The 21131-nt window shown below is 36.9% G+C and overlaps 3 protein-coding genes across 3 annotated transcripts; 2 read left to right on the top strand and 1 right to left on the bottom strand.

Moving 5' to 3' along the window:
• Nucleotides 1–1779: 1779 nt before the first annotated feature.
• Nucleotides 1780–6037, bottom strand: mpzl2b (myelin protein zero-like 2b). The gene is made up of 4 exons (XM_059547968.1): nt 5619–6037; nt 3954–4123; nt 3509–3719; nt 1780–1950 (listed from the first exon to the last, which is right to left on the bottom strand). The coding sequence occupies exons 1-4, from the start codon at nt 5671–5673 to the stop codon at nt 1787–1789; spliced, it is 600 nt and encodes a 199-aa protein (XP_059403951.1). The 5' UTR covers nt 5674–6037; the 3' UTR covers nt 1780–1786.
• Nucleotides 6038–9405: 3368 nt separating this feature from the next.
• On the top strand, nt 9406–15331 carry LOC132139539 (platelet-activating factor acetylhydrolase IB subunit alpha2-like). Its single transcript, XM_059547967.1, has 6 exons — nt 9406–9758; nt 12827–12907; nt 13043–13132; nt 13599–13715; nt 13825–13947; nt 14079–15331. The coding sequence occupies exons 2-6, from the start codon at nt 12830–12832 to the stop codon at nt 14355–14357; spliced, it is 687 nt and encodes a 228-aa protein (XP_059403950.1). The 5' UTR covers nt 9406–9758; nt 12827–12829; the 3' UTR covers nt 14358–15331.
• Nucleotides 15332–18960: 3629 nt separating this feature from the next.
• On the top strand, nt 18961–21033 carry LOC132139553 (apolipoprotein A-I-like). The gene is made up of 4 exons (XM_059547993.1): nt 18961–19058; nt 19156–19207; nt 19406–19550; nt 20304–21033. The coding sequence occupies exons 2-4, from the start codon at nt 19165–19167 to the stop codon at nt 20902–20904; spliced, it is 789 nt and encodes a 262-aa protein (XP_059403976.1). The 5' UTR covers nt 18961–19058; nt 19156–19164; the 3' UTR covers nt 20905–21033.
• Nucleotides 21034–21131: the final 98 nt, after the last annotated feature.

The following is a 21131-nucleotide window of genomic DNA, read 5'->3' as shown; positions in this document are numbered from 1 at the left end:
GCTTGTTTATAAACAGTATACTAGTCATAAAATCTGGCAATTTAATGAAAGCACAACCAAAACTAGGATAGCTAAATTAAAGATTGAATTTAATCCTTGGAAAATAAGTCCAATATAAACTGGCATACAATCACACTCAGTGGGGTAGGTGTTAGAAAAAAATGAAAAGTTGTATTTTTATTGCTTTTGGAACAAGCTTCATGTCAATATTTCAAAGAGAACATAACATTCACACACACAAAAAAAAAAAAAAAAAAAAAAAAAACTTTTGTAAAACGTACAAAACCCCTTGGAATTATAAGGTTCTTATTTGACATTTTTGTCAGTTTAATTATTCCCATATTGTAGGAGCCGCATTTGAGTTTATTTTTTGGTTTCATAATTTACTTATAGTTGTCCTTTCTATTGCCTTTGAGTAGTATATCTTCTACAGCCAGGAGAGGGCGCTATCATATAAATTGGAGCGTTCAGAGCATGAGGAGGAGAAGGCGTGCCAGCAGATACAGTCTTTGACCTCGGCCTGGATCTGTGTTGCCGGAGCTTTTGCTTATAGGAGAAAGCTAAACTCTAAGCGCTACAAAGGAATACTTAAAGTAATTTAAATCAGTTCACATTTTTTGTTTTGTACTTTGTTTATTTGCAATAAATATCAACAAACATTCCATGACAACACTTGGATTTTCTTGGATTCGGGCTGTGAGTCTGACCCTGTACGCGCATTCTCCAGGTGGTTGGAAACAATAACAGGGGGTTACAGGGAAAACCCAACATTGTTTTTTGCCATTATACATATTCTGTGACAAATTATTTACATTATGTGACAGACTTTGTAATGTTGTGAACATTTTGGGACCTTTTATTTAAAAAACAAAAAGGTTCTATCTACACAGTCGAATGGAATAAATTTTTTTTAAGCTTAATATCTCAGAATGCAGCTAGAACCTTATAATTCCAAGGGGACAACTTGTAAAAAGATAAAAACTCATTTGAAATGGAGAGAAATTTACAGTATTTCATTTCAAAGTAGGTTTAAAGGATGAATTTACTCACTTGAAATATTTTCTAAAGAACAAAATCCTAATCGCAGCACTGATGAACAAACAATCCCAGAACACAAAAGATTTGAGGTTTATACATTAAGATAGGCAGTACAAAGAATAATAAAGGTCCGAATACTACATTTGTTCATTTTTTTCATGCAGTTTCTATTTGATCCATTCATTCTATACACATTTAGAAAAGTTTTTACTGGTTTTAGAAATCATATTGCTATTTTAAAAGGATAGTTTTTTTTTTTTGCACGTTTGTGAACCACATTTAATGAACGTACAGAAACACACCCAAACACAGATGCAGACCATTTACATGTATGACTGTACAAACTGCCATAAAGCAGTGCAACAGACAAACTCAGAATACAAAATGACAAAATTTCTCAATCATTCTTTTTGGCAGCAACAGTCGATAAAATCAGAATTTATATACACAAAAACTCAAAACACAAAAACCTTCTTAAGAATATAAATGATGGATTATCTTATTTTATGTATAAAAATGTACCTCATCTTAAGCTTTCATATATAAAATGTAAAATAAAAGACATTCTTTTTAATGATAACTAAAAACATATCTCTGTAAAATTATTAGTAGAAAAAAGTAAGCTTCTATGTGCCATTTAGATACTCTGTTATATCATATAATTAGAAAATCCTGTGGAAAAATGTCTTATGTGTCACTAGTATTGGAAATGGGTTAGTCCAGACAGAAAACTAACAGGCATCCTCTCTCACAGCACCTGATCCTTGGATCCGTGGTTCTCCATCTCAATATCCGTGTCATTGCCCCGTCTCCGGAAAACCCGCACAACAATATAAATGATGAGGATCAGGAGAATGACACCAATGCATCCACCCACAGCTATCGCCAGTATTCCAATTTCAGAGAATGAAACTGTAAGAACAAAAGAGATAGCATTCTTAATGCTTCACTGCCTTATTGGATGTTTATTTTAAATTAAATAAAAAATTACAATTAAATTTATGCATTTAGCAGACGCTTTTATCCAAAGCGACTTACAATGCATTCAGACTATCAATTTTTACATATCATGTGTTCCTGGGGAATCGAACCCCCAACCTTGTGCTTAATAGCCAGTGCTCTACCAATTGAGCTACAGGAACACTTTATTTTATACTTTATTATCTTATTAAGCTACTATTATTATTTTTATTAACCACTACTGGAATCTTATTTTATTGCTTTTTCCTGTCACAGTGTTTATCGTATTTACTGATGATTTGGAAATACTGCATAAAATAAGTATGGCTATAAAAAGGGGCGGCCTCAACCAATAAGCGAGGTAAGCAGCCACTTAGGGCCCAATCTTATATTGGCGAAACTTATTTGGGCAAACGCTCCAGTGTTTATTTGTGTTCTGAAGAGTGTCAAATTTTCACTCAGCACTCAAAACTCGAGAGTTTTTGTCAAGTGCTGAATTCTGCAAGCTCACAAATCCTCATTAATTATAACAACGTGACATGAATAAGAGACTGAATGTGCAGTGCAGACAGCTTCACTGATTAACGGAACGTCATGAGATCGTGACGAACTGAAGTGAATTACAGCTTTTAGTGATTGTAGAGGGAGCACTCTTTGTGCACTTTCTAGACTGTATGATCCTGTCAGACTGTCTCGGAATCAATATATTAACCTCAGAGAAGAAAGGATCATGTTTCATGTGCTTTTCCTATGCGCACCGATGCGAACTGCTGCACACTCATACAAATGCATGAATGAGACAACAGGAGATTTTCACTTCATAATAGATTACATTTTCAGTTTGTTTATTGGCAAACCCTACCGTGTGCCTTAAGAATACTTGGAATATGGAACAAGTTGCAATTTAAAGATCATTATTTTATGTATTTGGTGTAACAGAATATGTTGACATGCTTTAATGTTCAAAAACACATTCTTTTTCAAATACTGTTTATTAGTGTAGGTCCTCTATGCCCCGCCTCTTTCAAACGTGTCATTTTCTACAAAGTCCCTCCTTCCGACAAGCGTAGTCTGCTCTGATTGGCCAGCTGACCCAGTGCATTTGGATTGGCCGAACACCGCAAGCACTCGTCGGAAATGTAACACCCTGTATTTTTCAAAAGATAATTCCTGGTCAAATATTCAACTATTTGTGTACAGCCCTACTTTAAACTAAAATAAAGAAGTATGAGAAAATCTGTCCAAAAAACAGATTGTGAACCTTTATCATAGAATGACCAGTACACTGAATATCAGTCTCTATTGTTTATCTTACACGCTTGTTGTCTGTACCATAACACTCTCAGAGAAGACTGTCTGCTATTCTAGCCCAGTTGATTAGATACTTCTGTCCTTCAGCTGCTGGGATCAAAGAAAGAACACAATATCCTGCTCATTCAACCTTCACCATACGGGTTTAGAAGGGCGAGTAAATGATTTTACAAACAGGTGTCGTAGAATCTGCTCTTACCTTTTTGAACGACTCTGAGACTGATCTCGCCTGCAAAGCCCTGGAAGTCAGGCGGATTTTGGACTTGGCAGATGTAGGTACCATTGAAGCGGAACTGCACATTCTTCAGCGTGATGGATGCATCACCCTTCATTACATTACCAGACCATACAGCATGATCCTTAAATGTGCCAACTTCCGGGGGATATGCCTGTCCTTTGTAATGAAAAAACTATGACAGAGTAAAAGAAAGAGAGTGAAATGTTCATAGTAAGACAAAAAGGAAAGACTATGATGACCCACTAAAATGAGTTTTGAAATAAAGAAATAAATGGGGCAGAAGGAAAATTCTATTGAAGACTTTTGAATAGTGTTTTAAGAGTGCGTTTCCTGTAAACAGCCTCATTTCACCCAATAGTTAATAAAAACTTTCAAATACATTAACTCGACACCCATTTAATCTCACCGATTCTTCTCCCGTCTTTCCAAGTCCTCGGAAGATCCAGGATACAGAGACACTGTTTTCAGAGAGCGGATGGGTAGATTTAAATGTACATTTGAGCCGTACATCTGTCCCATTGACTGCCTCCAACTCTGAGGACGTAAGCACCTCAATTCCCTTCACCTGATGTACACCTGGAAACCACGGATTTACATGTTACTAAGAAAAGCGAGTGACTCTTTCCAACAACATTTACATTCTCTCACCCTAAACTCGGGTCTAAAATGTACATTCTCTGTGGCCTTCAACCAAACATTGAAAGAGAACCAGGGGCGCTGGACTGGGGGTAAAACCAGTACTGATTACAAGGGCCCCAAAGGAAGAGAGGGCCCTTGAAAAGTCTGTAATATATATTTTCAAGGGGAGGGGGGCCCATTAGGACTGCCTATGCATAGGGCCCGGGATCTTGTGCAGCGCCCCTGGAGAGAACCATAATATTTTCTCAAAGTTCATGACAGATATATAGAGATACATGTCGTGGACAAATTCATTTCATAACTCTCCTATCAGATCAGATCTAATTTACAGTTAGTCACCAGAATATTACAATCAGATATTACAAAGCAAAACCACTTACATGAAAGTCACATAACCATTAGGCTAATTTATTTTATTACTGTATATAGAATTGTGAAAAACACAGATGACAATACCTGCATCTAAATATCTAAATGAATTACATTCTCTAGTACTGTATATGTCATATTTTGACAATCGTGTTAAATCCCAAACTTTACACAATAGGTGTAAAAAAATATTCAGTGCAATCTTTGTGTTGTTAACCTTTTAAACAGCTAGTTGATCTCCAGTCCTTCCAGCTAACAATTAGTCACAACAATCTGAACCATCAAAACCATTTTTACAGTAAAACATGTTGGCAATAATGAATCAGCACCCCATACAGCATCATTCAGTCACATGGAACTATAGCTGAACTGAGGTGTCCTGCACTAAATACCCTGAACGTATTATTAAGCATTAAAGTAAAGCTGTCACGGGCCCTCCTGTGATCGGTGTGTTTAATTCTGCTTAAACTCAGACTGCAGCCGTTCCAGCCATTCAATGTGTTTCTACTCACTGCAGTAGTAGGCCTACCTTCAAAGGATATTTTTTTTAATACACTGAGCGTTGTATACTTGGATTTCATTTTAGATTTTTTTTTTCATTAAAAATACATTCCATTATCTTCCAACTGTTTCTACCTAGTTGGATCTAGCTATACCGCTAATCTTTCTCACTACACCTGTTATCCACTTCAAGCTGCTGTAATGCCTGCATTAACCCCCTGAGGATCAATCTAATCTTGAATAATCTTATTTTATGAACGGCACTACAGTGCAAATCTGATAAGCGTCTGATAAGTGCCGCAGAAAAAATATATGTATAAAAACGAGTAGTGATCAAACCATACTAGCTTGTTAAAGATTTACGTAACTCCGAAAACTAGGCTAGCTACCTAAAGTATAATGTGACCACAGCGGTCTCAAATCGCCAAAAGTAGCAGGCAAATAATCTTCCTAACGGCACAAGTACTGACTCGTTAAATTAAATATTGTTATATGTTATGTTAATCAAACATTTTCTATTTTTTCCGAAATCAAAGGTGGATCCAGGAAGTAGGAAACTCACCTGGCAAGACAAGCGCACATAGCGCAGGGAACAGGTAGATCCAGACTCGACTCATGGGGAAATACTGGAGGAGCTGTCAGAGTTGCTTTAAATTGTACTAGACTACTGTTTACTATATATCTGCCAGCTTAATGTATTTACACTAAGATCTAAGTATTAGTTGAACATCGGCACTCCTGAGAACAGCGGCCATGCTAAACATTTCATACTATTTGCTCTTCTCCGTGAATGAAGAGGAGGAGTTTTAAAGACGTCAACAGAAACCAGTCTGGCTAAAGGTAGCCTATGACTGCACGAGTCTCCCACAAGATAACGATACTTTCTTTTGTGTATCCAGTGCATGTCACTGCATGTTTCTCATAATGTATGTTTCTACAACATCCATTCTACTCGAAAAAGATCATTTACAGTTTCCTTTCCTACAGGGACTTTGAAGGTTCGTAATGACTTTACATAGGCCTATAATAACGAAATTAAATATAACGAAAATATTTTGTCTAATTTGTCTGTACTGAAATGTGCAATCACAGAAAGAACATTGAAATCAGGTGTGACATTATAATCGTTTTTTTGCTCTGCTGCTATCTTGTGGAATAGAGAAAAATTGCAGCCTTCGAGTGACGTCTTTAATAAACTTAAATTATTCAGGCACTAAGCCTTTTCATCTCGTAGTTATGAATACTGTAAATGGATCTGTCATTTTCTTGTGCATGTACTGACTTTGTAACAACCAGTCAATTTTTTTTGTTCATATTTACATTTTATAATGATTTTATATATGTGTGTGTGTGGTGTGTGTTTATTTGTAAAAACAATAATAATGAGATTTCGGAGCAAAAAGACGTCCTCAAAGTGGACTTTTTTTTATTAAACTAAAAGTCCCTTTTACTTAGGCTATTAAAGTTTAAACTATCAATCAGACGGCATGTACGTACGTGGTAATTGTGGACAAGATTGTGCAAGTTGTTCAGCAAAATATGAATTATGATTTTTTTATTTTTTTATTTAAATGCCTTAGAAATCCACGTATCAAATATGATAAAGCTTTACGGAGTAAGCAATGTTGTTGTATATCGAACTGTTCTAAACAAGCCGTGTTAAATATAAGCAGGACGCTCTTTTTCGTGTGATAGCCTACTGATCCTCGCCTATATTTTGACTTGATGAGGCGGGACAGTATGGCAAGCCGTTTTAACATTTAAAACCTTTTTTTGACTATTCGTAAATATAATTTCGGATAGTCACAATTGTAATTCCAGATATCTATATTGTAATTATGACTCGTCGTAATTGGAATTAAGATATCTACAATGTGATTATGACTAGTCATAATATGCATTGAAGATATCTACGATGTCATTTTGACTAGTCATAATACACATTCCAGATATCTACAATGCTATTACGACTAGTCATAACCTTCCATTGACTTCCATTGAAAAATATTTTCAGATATCTTCAATTGAGTTTTGACTAGTCGTAATTCCAATTCAAGATATCTTTAAATATGATTTGCCTAGTCAAAATACAATTTAAGATATCTTTAATTCCAAATTTTTAAAGATATCCAAAATACATTTGTAGATATCTGCAATTCATTTATGACTAGTCAAATTACAGTTGCAGATATCTTTAATTGGAATTTTGACTAGGCAAATCATATTTAAAGATATCTTGAATTGGAATTATGACTAGTCAAAACTCATTTAAAGATATCTGCAATTTAATTATGTATATCCCAATCAGATTTGTGACTAGGAAGAACTAGATTTAGAGATATCTGCATTTAGCTTTGTTACTAGGCGTAATTGCAATGTAGATATCTGGAATTAACAATTTGACTAGTCAAAATACGTTTATAGATATCTACAATGTGCATGCAAATACACCTTTGCTGAGCCCAACCTTAAACATTTTATTTAACCAATCCTAGCTTGGAAACTGTTGTCATCTGCAATTTGTCAAAGAGTTGTATAATAAAAGTCCTGCGTCTTTGGGTGATTTTAAACTGTTTTATACAGAAGTAATTAAAAAGTATGGAAATAAAAATGTAGCTGGAGCATGTGTAAAAGTGGTAGGCTATAGAGAGAGGACTTAAATAGGCTTTTGTCCTGTTTTATATCGTAATGTTGAGACGTGTGTGCTGTGGATTACATTTTGTTAGCCTTTATTTACAAATGAACACATGCATAAGCCTTATGTCAGCCGTTGCAACATTTGATATAATGTTAAAAGAATCAGTATCTATTTACATTAAGTGCAAGCCTGACTTGTTGTCAGAGACTACTTAGACTGTCGTCCACCGACATATGATATCAGTTAAGACTGATAAACGATGTTGGATTAAAGTCAACTGTAGTGGTGTAATGGTTAAAAGCTGTGCTCTTTGGTACATTCGACCCGTGTTCGTGTCCGTTTTTTGCCAAACATTTTTCTACTTTTTCAAAATCTCATATCGTATTGGAAAGGCATTTATTTTCAATAAAAATTAAGGAAATAATTAAAAAGTTGAAAATAAATATTGGTTAGGGTAGGTGTAGGGAGGGCTTTTTTTGTCCCAGTAAGGTGGCATCCATTAAAAATGTTTAATTAAAATGATCATTTACACTCACTACACTATTATTGCGTACTGTTTTATAATGTAATACAATACTGAGATGCAGATAATTGCCACTATTTGAAATAAATAGTATAAATAGCAGAAAATCTTGCTTTTTTAACAATGTAAATATAATCTATAGTTCTTTGCACTTAGTGTAAATATCATCTATCGCTAAGAAAATATGCAATTTACACCTAGTGCAAATAGACGCTGCCTAAAAGAATACATTGGCACTCATCACTGAAGACAGTAGAATATCGTCATCATGGATCTCTTGCTATAATACAATACAATACTCCCAACTTGTGGGCTATTTATGGAAGCTCGTTTCCACCACTAAATAAAGAAATTAATTAATTAATTAATAAAGAAAAAAGCAACTTTTTATTTCAGTTATAAAATGTATATCTCTTATCGTCTATATATCACAATCCTGATAAAAAAAGTCAGAATGAATGGTAAGAAAATCTTTAAAAAAAAAAAATAAAAACCATTGTTTTTCATTGTCTAAATATATAATAGATAAATTCAGACGAGCAGTTTGTGATTTTCTGCCTTTATTGAACATTACACTGCATTTGGTCTATTTTTCAACATGATTCAATTAAAACGCTGGAGACCTTTTAGCACACAAGGCTGCATCCAGATATATTCAATAATCCATGAAGCACTTCATCCAGTAGCTTTTCTCTCCATGACAAACAAAAGCAGACTTTTATTATGTTGTAAGCAGTTAGTAGAGTAGGCAGGGAGGAGCTGAGTAAATTTATTCTGATGTCACACAACAGCAATTCAACTAGGAGGAATTGCAATCCAGATATCTCAAACTATAATTGTTACTAGTCGAAATTTAATTAGAGATATCTCTAATTACATTTGTGGATGTATGACGCATCTATTGAAGATATCTATAAAGTAATTAAAGATATCTTAAATGGAGTTTTGACTAGTCATAGAGTATTTAGAGATATCTCTAATCCGATTTCTTACTAGTGCAATTATAATTGCAGATATCTCTAATTATCATTGTGAATAGTCGAATTATAATTATGACTATCCGAATTACAATTGTGACTATCCGAAATTATATTTATGGATAGTCAAAAAAAGGTTTTAAATGCTAAAACGGCTTGCGATAGGACAGCGCTGAATGGGAAGTGCGTGACGAAGGCTGTTGGCGGAAGTGAGGCTTCCAGAAAAGCGCGTGGGCGGTTGCGCAGGGAAGTGGGGAGGTGGTTGGCTGGATGCTATTTGGTTTACATAACCAAAACGTTTACTGTGATTCATTGAAAAGGCCTCGCGTTGTATTCTCTCGTATTTAAAACATCCAACATTATTACTGCTGTGTAGCCGGAGTCAGTTAAGGTTGTATAGTGTTCTAAGGGAGATCTGGAAAAGCAAAGTCGAGGTGCGCAGCAGCAGAAACACTCATCTGCATCTTTCCCGGACAGACAGTCTGGACTGAGGGACCCTGCCCTGCTCTGCTGCCCACCAGCAGCTCACTCACTGTAGACGGGATTTGCAGACACTGTAGCCAGGTTAGTCAAAAGGAGGCGTGCATAAAGATGGACTTGATGAGCTGAACAACATCAGCTGAACAATACTGATTGCTGTAAAGTTGGTTTCATATTCACATATTCGGAGTTCTGCTCTCAATGACTTTCTTTCGGTGTTTGCAGAATGGATCGTTTGAGTAAATTATTAATATTGCCAAGTGCCATAAGCCACTTGTTTGATTGATTAACTTGTTTGAGATTAACTCTCAGTTGATTAACCCAGACCATGCTTACTTGAGGTATGCTGGTTCCAAAATCGCGCCTGGGAGTAAATTAATTAAACTCAGAGTAAGTTACACAGACGGCTTAGGACTGTGCGATTGCATTATTTGTAGCTGATTGTAAAACATGTTGAAAGCAGTAATTTATTAATTTTAGCAGTTTTCCATCCACCGTTGGGTTGCTATTGAAAAAGCGTTAAAAAAACATCGATCTCCATGGATGGTGGTGACGTCAGCGATTATTAAAGGACCACCTACTAATTATATATCATATTTGACGAATACTCGCCCATGCTTTTAACCTGAACATTTGTTTTATTTGATATAGAAAGCTTCCAAAAACAAGCCGTTGATCTGTAAATGAAGTACTACTACGAATAATAATTACTATGTATGAATGTGTAAGCTATATCCTTGTCAAACGTGACTGAGTAAACTATCATTTCATTTATTTTAATTCATTTATTTATTTATGCGTATAGTGCGTTTCGCAATAAATATAGTTTCAAACTAGTTTGATAGAAAATGCATGTTTCTACATTAAAAATAAAGTAATCTAAGTAAAAACAAAGTACTATCTGTCTATCTACATTTAAGTGATTTGTATGTTCCGTTCCCTTTTTAATGAGGCAGGTTTTAACATAAACACACATTAAAAATGCAAAATCTGTCATTAATTACTAACCCTTGTGTTGTTTCCAAACCTGTAAGACCTTCGTTCATCTTCAGAACACAAATTAAGATGTTTCTCATGAAATCTGAGAGCTCTCTGACCCTCCCATAGACAGCAAGGGTCCTTACACAATCAAGGTCCAGAAAACATAGCAAGGAGATCAGTAAAATAATAGATTTTACAAGACTTTTGGATGAAGCATCATACAAGGTTCTGCAACATACAATACAACACCGACCTGTTATTTGTTCAGTAGGCTACAAGGAAGACATTCCAGCTTGTTCTGAATATCTCTAAATTTATTTATAATAAATTTATTAAGTGCTGTATGATGTAGGCTACAACAAAGTCAGCAGAACTCGACAGATAAGACAGTTCCCTAAGTGTGAGATGTAGTATGTCTTTTAGAGGGTGTTTGATAATGATATAGATATTTGGGTGAATCTGTGTATAGGCTTAGAAGATATTGAAATTTCAATGTGCAGGTAGTGCAACTTAGAGAGGTTAGTTTTATTCTATTTTGTACATAAGGACTGTAATGTTTTTTTATTATTATTATAAATATTTTACATTATTGAAACCTTAATGTTGTCTCGTTAAAAATTCATGCATACTTAAACAAGTATTTCAATGCACTCGAATGCAGCGAAGCCACACATTCAGCACCACATGTATGGACAGCAACATGTCATACAAACACACAAAAGTCTTTATAAAACATCACCAAATATCTGAGGTCAAAGTTTTATTTGTAGTATATCCAGTTAGATGTGTAAAACATTACAAGTGATTTTAAAAGAATCTGTTCAGCCATGTAAAATGTATTGAGCTCAGTATGATACCTCATTACAAAGTTAGATTAACTCCTTATATAGATGTAATGATTCACTCGACTCACGATTCAATTCAGTTCATGATACTGAATTCATGATACGATTTTTTTTTTTTTCGTTTTAACGTAAAACAGAAATGTCGAATAACAAAACTTAATTTTAATTTTAAAACACCTTAAATCTAATCAAATATATGACAATAAAATCTCTTCATATAAACAAAGGCTTTGCCTGTGCGCTTTTCATTCAAAATTAGAGGCAACCACTGCATTTGAATCACAATCCAAACAAAGATGCTGTATACATGCAGCATGAGCAGTTTTTAAACTAAATTAGATTGTATAATTTGACATTTTGAAACAAAAAAAAAAATAGAATGGTCTGACTTTAGTTTTGTGAAACTACACTACATTAAACATCTGCATGAAACAGAAACAGCAGACGGACCGAATGAGATGCAAGTTCGCTCTCTAACAGCAGGTGGTGCTTTTGGAACCGCAGCGATACAGCGTAACCTTGGATACCGCTGTAAACAAAGCAGCACAGCGGAGATGGGTGATACCACTTATTTTTTTCGATATGATACCAATACTTTTAAAGGCCAGTATCGTCGATATCCATACTTCTAAACTGATCTCTTAAATTATGAACATCTGAACGCTCTGTTTGAATAGATGTGGCAAATTGTAGACCTGGAAGTAAATGCTCACTGCTATGATTGACTTCAATATGTTTGACAGCTAAATCTTTCACAGATAGAAGCTGCAGTGATTTGGGTTAAAAACAAGTAAACAAAGGACCAAGTTCTTAATGACACTTATAGAACTTAATTAAAAATAAAGTTCATCCATTCTTTCTTAATGTTTGCATCAGAGGGAAGGCAATGCAACTGTTTTCCACGCCGTGGCACAGAACAGCATCTTGTCTTCTGAGCCAGCTTTGTCGTTTGGTTTCTTTGTAGACTTGGGGGGTATTCTAGAAAGCAAAATTAAATTACCGTCACAAATAGCCTGAACTCTTGGTTGATTAACCCAGACCTTGCTTGCTTGAGGTATGTTGGTTCAAAAAAACACGTCAAGTTCATTCAAATCTGACTACACAGACGGCTTAGAACTGTGCGATTGCATTATTTGTAGCTTATTGTTAAACATGTCGATATTAGTAATTAATTAATATTAGCAGTTTTTCATCCACCGTTGGGAAGCTATTGTGAAAAAAAAAAGTCTGAATACAAAACCAACTTTACTGCAGTCAATAACGTGACCATCCCTGTCAGTAGCAGTCGTGTCGTGTTGTTTTGTGTCACCTGTGTTTGTGTTGTAGAGAATGAGCACGGAGGAGAATCCCGCTGCTGAACCTGCGCCTGTGATCGACGTGCAGGGAGACAGACGCTGGATGTCACAGGTGTGCGCTCCATTGTGGAAGACTGTATAAACATGTGCTTGTAACAGCTCAGAGTTTTGCAGATATTTTCATAACACCTAGCTCTGCTTAAGGATTAGTGTATAACATGCTTGAAGTTGTCCTATATTTTTGCAGCATAACCGGTTTGTGCAGGAGTGCAAGGATGCAGAGCCCGATGTTCTGTTTGTGGGGGACTCAATGGTGCAGCTTATGCAGCAGTATGAGGTGATTGTTACCTCGTTTATTAGTCAGTCCATGAAAGGAGAGCCATGTGTAGACCTGCATTTTATTTTAATGACCCAGCTCTCTGGAATACTTCATTCTGATAGTTGTTGCATGGCATTCAGTGGTCAGATATTTTTGAATAATGACTGTTGTCCAGGGCAGCACTGTGAATTTCTGAATTTCATGTTCATTTATTGATTGGTAAATAATATCCATGTAATACATTGGAAATATAGTATAGCAGTAATGACATTTAAAGCCAGTCTTACCTTTCCAAAATAAAAATGGCTTGTCTGTTTTTTCTTTTTCTTTTACTTATGCTTTGTTAAATGTGCACCTGATAATGTTTTGTGCATGTTGTTGGTTATTATTAATAATCAGCATTTAATAAGTTTTCATATAAATGTCCATAATTGGTTTACATTGGCTACATTTAGTTTACAATTCTTATTTGTACTGGTTTCAGGTGTGGAGGGAAGTGTTCTCACCTCTCCATGCTCTGAACTTTGGGATTGGTGGAGACACAACCTGTAATGTGCTGTGGAGACTACAGAATGGAGAACTGGAGAACATCAGACCCAGAGTGAGGAAGAGTTTTTTTTTTTTAATTGTTCTAATAGCTTTAACAAAATTTGCCATAAAACAAAATGTGTGTTCACAGCTGGAACGGAATCCTCATTTGTTTTCCACAGGTGGTGGTTTTATGGGTAGGAACCAATAATCATGAGCACACTGCGGACCAAGTTGCAGGAGGAATACTGGCCATTGCACAGTTAGTTCTGTCTCGCCTCCCCAAGTCCAAAATTATTGTTTTGGTGAGTTACCTTAATCACAATTTCTGTATATAAAATTATGTGTTCTAATTAATGTGTATACATAGTATCAACTCTGAGACAGTTCAGTTATTTGTTTGAAGCTGATTACTGTCGTAATTCCTGTCATTCAGGGCCTGTTGCCAAGGGGAGAGTTTCCTAACTCCCTGAGAGAGAAAAATGCATCAGTGAATAATCTACTTCGCGCATCTCTACCTCAACTCGGCCCCGTTCAATTTATTGATGTGGGAGGTAGTTTTGTCCACTCAGATGGGGCTATTTCGTCTCGAGACATGTTTGACTTCCTGCATCTGACTGCCAGTGCATACAGGACCATATCATTGACTCTTCATGAGCTGCTGCTTCAAATATTGGAGGAAATGCCTCAGGAGAGGCGGGCCTTGCTGGTCTAGGAAGGGGCACTACATTGGTCAATCACTGAAGAGGCAGGGTTAAGAATTATGTGCTATTCAGAATGTACCTAAAATACTTTATTTAGCAAGACAAAGAAAAGTACAAAAAGAACAGCCAATTAAAATGTGATGTAGGACAGTGGCCAATGTTATATGATCAGTAGATTGTGTATATGTATCTAAGATGCATAATAGACAACAGAATATGAAAGAAGAAATATTTGTGACAAGAAATATTACTTCTTAGGACCGTTGCTTTTCAGTGGGACCAGAATCTCTTCAAAATTCAATTGTCACAGTCTGAACAACCTTTAGTAGTAGCACTTAATCTGCCATCTCATCTTCATACATGCACTCAGTCACACAGTGGTGTTATGATGACGGCAACATGATTCAGTACATACAAGAGAAACCATGCTTTTGAAATATGTACTGTATGTCTTGCTCCCATTTTAAGATCTTTGGCACAGAGGCATCTAAAACCTCCTTTTTCTCTTTTGCCCTTTCCCAATAACACAGCTATGATATATTAGAGGAAGACTGGACACCATGTCATACCCTGTGTTTGTGAGTTTGGGTTTGAAAAAGCACCTCTTAAGCATCTAATGCACAACCGTGAGATTTTTTCAGTGTTAATATTTATCACACTTGCATCCATGATTTTGTGTATGTGTCCATGCGCTCTATTAAGTATTATGTGGAGGGGTAAGTGTGCGAATGGAAGAGCCAGTGGGCAAGAAGTGATATATAAAGTTGTGTGTGTGTGTGTATATATACATATAGAATCTGTTATTATTAATGTACTCTGTGCAAAGTACTTACTGGTGCTGGTGTATGTGAATGTTTTTGTGTTCGAGTGTAAGAGATCAACCATCTATAACTATTTGTATAGCCCACAATGCATGCACTGTTACTGTGGCACAACTGCCACATGCTTCAGAGCCAAGCATTCCAATAAATCAGCAGAGATCGAACCTCGTGTACACTTTATTTCACATGCTGTGTGGGATTTATTTTTTTACACATCATTTGTACTGTACAGTCGTGGCCAAAAGTTTTGAAAATTACATAAATATTGGAAATTGGAAAAGTTGCTGCTTAAGTTTTTATAATAGCAATTTGCATATACTCCAGAATGTTATGAAGAGTGATCAGATGAATTGCATAGTCCTTCTTTGCCATGAAAATTAACTTAATCCCAAAAAAACCTTTCCACTGCATTTCACTGCTGTCATTAAAGGACCTGCTGAGATCATTTCAGTAATCGTCTTGTTAACTCAGGTGAGAATGTTGACGAGCACAAGGCTGGAGATCATTATGTCAGGTTGATTGGGTTAGAATGGCAGACTTGACATGTTAAAAGGAGGGTGATGCTTGAAATCATTGTTCTTCCATTGTTAACCATGGTGACCTGCAAAGAAACGTGTGCAGCCATCATTGCGTTGCATAAAAATGGCTTCACAGGCAAGGATCTTGTGGCTACTAAGATTGCACCTAAATCAACAATTTATAGGATCATCAAGAACTTCAAGGAAAGAGGTTCAATTCTTGTAAAGAAGGCTTCAGGGCGTCCAAGAAAGTCCAGCAAGCGCCAGGATCGTCTCCTAAAGAGGATTCAGCTGCGGGATCGGTGTGCCACCAGTGCAGAGCTTGCTCAGGAATGGCAGCAGGCAGGTGTGAGCGCATCTGCACGCACAGTGAGGCCAAGACTTCTGGAAGATGGCCTGGTGTCAAGAAGGGCAGCAAAGAAGCCACTTCTCTCCAAAAAAAAACATCAGGGACAGATTGATCTTCTGCAGAAAGTATAGTAAATGGACTACTGAGGACTAGGGCAAAGTCATATTCTCCGATGAAGCCCCTTTCCGATTGTTTGGGGCATCTGGAAAAAGGCTTGTCCGGAGAAGAAAAGGTGAGCGCTACCATCAGTCCTGTGTCATGCTAACAGTAAAGCATCCTGACACCATTCATGTGTGGGGTTGCTTCTCATCCAAGGGAGTGGGCTCACTCACAATTCTGCCCAAAAACACAGCCATGAATAAAGAATGGCACCAAAACACCCTCCAACAGCAACTTCTTCCAACAATCCAACAACAGTTTGGTGAAGAACAATGCATTTTCCAGCACAATGGAGCACCGTGCCATAAGGCAAAAGTCATAACTAAGTGGCTCGGGGACCAGAATGTTGAAATTTTGGGTCCATGGCCTGGAAACTCCCCAGATCTTAATCCCATTGAGAACTTGTGGTCAATCCTCAAGAGGCGGGTGGACAAACAAAAACCCACTAATTCTGACAAACTCCAAGAAGTGATTATGAAAGAATGGGTTGCTATCAGTCAGGATTTGGCCCAGAAGTTGATTGAGAGCATGCCCAGTCGAATTGTAGAGGTCCTGAAAAAGAAGGGCCAACACTGCAAATACTGACTCTTTGCATAAATGTCATGTAATTGTCGATAAAAGCCTTTAAAACGTATGAAGTGCTTGTAATTATATTTCAGTACATCACAGAAACAACTGAAACAAAGATCTAAAAGCAGTTTAGCAGCAAACTTTTTAAAAACTAATATTTATGTAATTCTCAAAACTTTTGGCCAACTGTACTTACATGATGCTTTCAAACTAATCCAGTGAATCTGCATTTAAGCAGTAATCAGGCTTTAAATCTTAAGTCTTAACTCTAAAGTGTTTCTACATTCACATTCAATTAGTTATTTTGAAACCGTCTGCTTGATTTTTTTATTTTTTTTTCTCAAATACAGGAATATTAGATCATAGTGCATTGTATAACAATAGAAGACATGGGAGGAGCCTCATGCTGGAGGCAAATATAATTCTTTATCAGTCATGGTTATGAGATTTGTACTCGAATCTCCTCCAGAAAATACAAATATAGTAATACTCATTTAGCCTGTAGAGGGAGACATGAGTCATGACTACTAGAGATTGAGGCCTCTGCAGAGCAAAAGTGGGCGTTTCTGATGTTGTGGCTGTTTTCAGACTGATGTGTGTTTCTAAATGATGCAATGACAATGATCCCCCTTACCTGACTACTGTACCTGTACTGTAAACCTACCGTCACATATGATGTGAGCCGATCGGGTAACATGGTCAAAAATGCCCCGATCTGGTAGCGCCCATTACTGTCCTGCAGAGGCCTATTATTGACCTACTGTGGAATCATGTAGATGATTTTTTATCATTCATTAAGAAATGCAATAAGCCTCCAACATGGAAACCTCTAATAGGTGAACAAACATCAATATAATTCATAGGTAGGCAGGCCTTTTTATGAATGAATCCTCTCTACGCAAAAATAATTCTATTTCTGTTAGTTGGGTTAATATCACAAGGGAATCAACTGAATTTTATACTGATTTGAAATCATTGATAAATGGTATCATCATTACTATCGAGTGTCATCAGAAGAACTAAAACTACCCAAAATCTTATACTATTAATGTAAAATGCAAACCAGTTCACAAATACTAGAAGACAATGACATGTTCTGTGTCAGTATCATTGTTATGGGGTCATATATGACAGGTATTCATACAGGTTGCATGAATAGAGAGAGTGATAAGTTAGTGCTAATGATGACACAAGCTCATATGGAGCTGTGTTGCTGATACAGGCAGTCAGGTAGATAACCTTGTCCTCTGTATATTACCATATAGTACTTAGAACCCACTGGCCCTCTCTGTTTGACTGCCAATTTGAGACGAGGACTGTAAAGTCTATTGCCAAGTACAAGAAAAACATCACCATGTATTATAACATTAGGTTACTGTTTGTCTTTAAAGAGAGTGCATAAACAAAGATGTACACTTTTAACCCCAGTACTTATGGTCTGTTTTATTGGACAATCTTGTTCACATTTCAGTAAATATCAGTCTGCATTCTGGTTATTTCATGAACACTAAACTGAAATGTCCTCAGTTTTCAGTCAAAATGCCCCTCAGCATTAGCCAATAAAGTTGACTTTTGCTTGAGAATGTGAACAGTTGAGTAAATCATGGGACAAAGATAACTAATTGATCAATGACCCCTGACTGGTTCTTTGGTTGGCAGTTGATAAAATGGGATTTGGAGCAGAAGGAGGTAGAGATCAAGGTTTGGTACACGTTGCTAAATGTTTTGCCATTACCAGTTTATGACAGTGAGATGCAATCACATGGATGATTACAACAAACTGCTTGATCACAAACCAATAAATGCAACATACACAGCACCATAAAATTAAAAATGTTGCTATATATTTCTTTTTGTTGATGAATGTAAACACCTAGATTACGTTTTAGAAATTAGAGTTTCTTGCTTCTAATATTTGTCCCAGGAATCATTGCTTAGATGCAGCTAAACGTCTCATTAAATTACTAGGCTGTTGCACTTTGATTCGCAGAGATTTCACAAATGTAAATTACAGTAATATATGAAGAAAATACTTCAGAAATGCCCATTAAAATATTTTCTTTGACAGAAATAATATCATTGCATATTTACAAGTAATCTGCATTTTGTGAGACGGACGGAGAACGTGCATTCATGTATCTGCAGATATCTAAAAGGAATTTCTGATTGCACTTAACCTTTGAACCTCTGATGTGTCAGAGGACAGGGTTCCAGCTCCACATGCACTGATCCTGCTCTATATAAGACCTTTGCCTCTGCTGTCCGTCCTCGAACATTCAGAGCAGTACCACTCAGGTAAGAGCTCAAACCAGCAGGAGAGGAGCAATGGATCAAGAGAATATCAAAGTCATTCTTGATCTAACTGTGTTATTATCAATGTTTTCCGTTTCAGAGCTTAACCATGAAATTCGTGGCTCTTGCACTGACCATCCTCTTGGCTGTGGGTAAGTACTGTTTTTTCTATAGTAATTTAAACTGACTTTATGTTTAACCAATTAAAAACGAATTATTTCGTTGATGCTTTGTTTTTCATGGTGACTATATGACCACCTATGGTTCTTAACAGTTCAAAGGTAGACTTCACTGTGCTCCCTGAGGCCTTTTGGAGGCCTTTCTGAAGCTTTTCCTGCGTTTCTTCTCAGGTTCCCAGGCCCGTTTCCTGCAGGCTGATGCTCCCTCCCAGCTGGAGCACTACAAGGCAGCAGCCTTGGTGTACCTGACCGAGGTCAAGGAGCAGGCTCAGAAGGCCCTCGACAGTTTGGACGGAACTGAATATCAGCAATACAAGTAAGAGCCACACCATATCATAACGATCTCTACATTTTCATGTCTCTCACTCTTTTCTCCTTTGCACTTTTGTCTTAATCTTCTTCCCCCTCGCAGTTCAATAATTCTCAAAATAGAGTAACAGGTCACACTTCAGTGTCTCAGCATTTCAAGTCTCAGATATTTATACAATACAGATTACATATTAATAAAAAGGAAAATACCAGTCTTAAATGCATCAATTATTAAACAAAATGTAACATCAGCTTTAAAGGAGATCTACAGAAGACAATGGTATTGTTATTCTGCTCAATTTAGTTCAGTGTTGTTTCAATTCAGTTTGATACCTGTCAATGCTCCAAATTATGAAACAAGTTTAATTCAGCTATAAGCAGCTATACATGAAGGCAATGTTATCATTATTCAGCTCAAGGCAGAGTATTGTTGATTCAGTTGTAAATTTTGTGTCATTACTCAATTCATTTCCAGTTATGTTATCCCATATTGGCATTGTTAAATCACTAATATTACTGTATTAACATTAATTTAGCAACTGAGAAAGCCAAAGGCAACAGAAAAGAACCAATAAACCAAAACTTCATGTGATAGTAGTGAGAGAAAAGAAAAAAAAAAACTTGGGAGAACCCACTCTTAGTTTGGCAGCCAGTTTTCTTCTGGCCTTAATGACCAAGCACAGTGTGATTTATGATTCCAGACTTTCACCTGAAATGGTTTGTGTCTGAGTTTACCAAATTTAAGCTCTTTTCTCCTCAGGGTACAACTTTCAGAGAGCCTGACTAAGCTCCAAGAATATGCCCAGTCTACTTCCCAGACTCTGACTCCCTACACTGAGACCATCTCTAACCAGCTCCTGGAGAAGACCAAGCAGCTGCGCGAGCGTGTCATGACTGACGTCGAGGACCTCCGTTCCAAGCTGGAGCCTCACCGCGCCGAGGTGTACGAGGTCCTGCAGAAGCACTTTGACGAGTACCGTGAAAAGCTGGAGCCCGTTTTCCAGGAGTACGCCACCCTGAACCGCGAAAATTCAGAGAAGCTGCGTACCAAGCTGCAGCCCCTGTTGGATGAGATGAGGCAGAAAGTCGAGACCAACATTGAGGAGACCAAGTCTAAGCTTGTGCCGATGGTTGAGGCTGTACGCACTAAGCTGACTGAGCAACTGGAGGAGCTGAGATCCATGGCTGCCCCCTATGCTGAGGAATATAAGGAACAGCTGGTGAAGGCTGTTGAGGACGCCAGAGAGAAGCTCGCCCCACACACCCAGGACCTCCAGGAACGCATGGAGCCCTACATGGAGAATGTGAGGGCCAGGCTTGCACAGGTGTATGAAACCATCTCCAAGGCCATCCAGTCATAAAAATGCACAAGGACTTTGCACACTCAGATCCTCAGATCTGAAGAAAGAGTCACAAAGAGTCTTTGTGTTTGGTGATAGGAGTGTAGATGCAAGGGTTGTGTTATGAATGTTTATGATGTTTAAGTTAAATAATTTTTGATTAATAAAAAAAAAAATGCAAACAAATAAAATGCAAAAAAAAAAGGTCTTCATGTCAGTGTTTTCTTCTATTCTGCAACATGGTATGT

This window comes from Carassius carassius, chromosome 4 (assembly GCF_963082965.1).
Source record: "Carassius carassius chromosome 4, fCarCar2.1, whole genome shotgun sequence".
NCBI lineage: Eukaryota > Metazoa > Chordata > Actinopteri > Cypriniformes > Cyprinidae > Carassius > Carassius carassius.
This window is presented reverse-complemented; position numbering and strand designations above follow the sequence as displayed.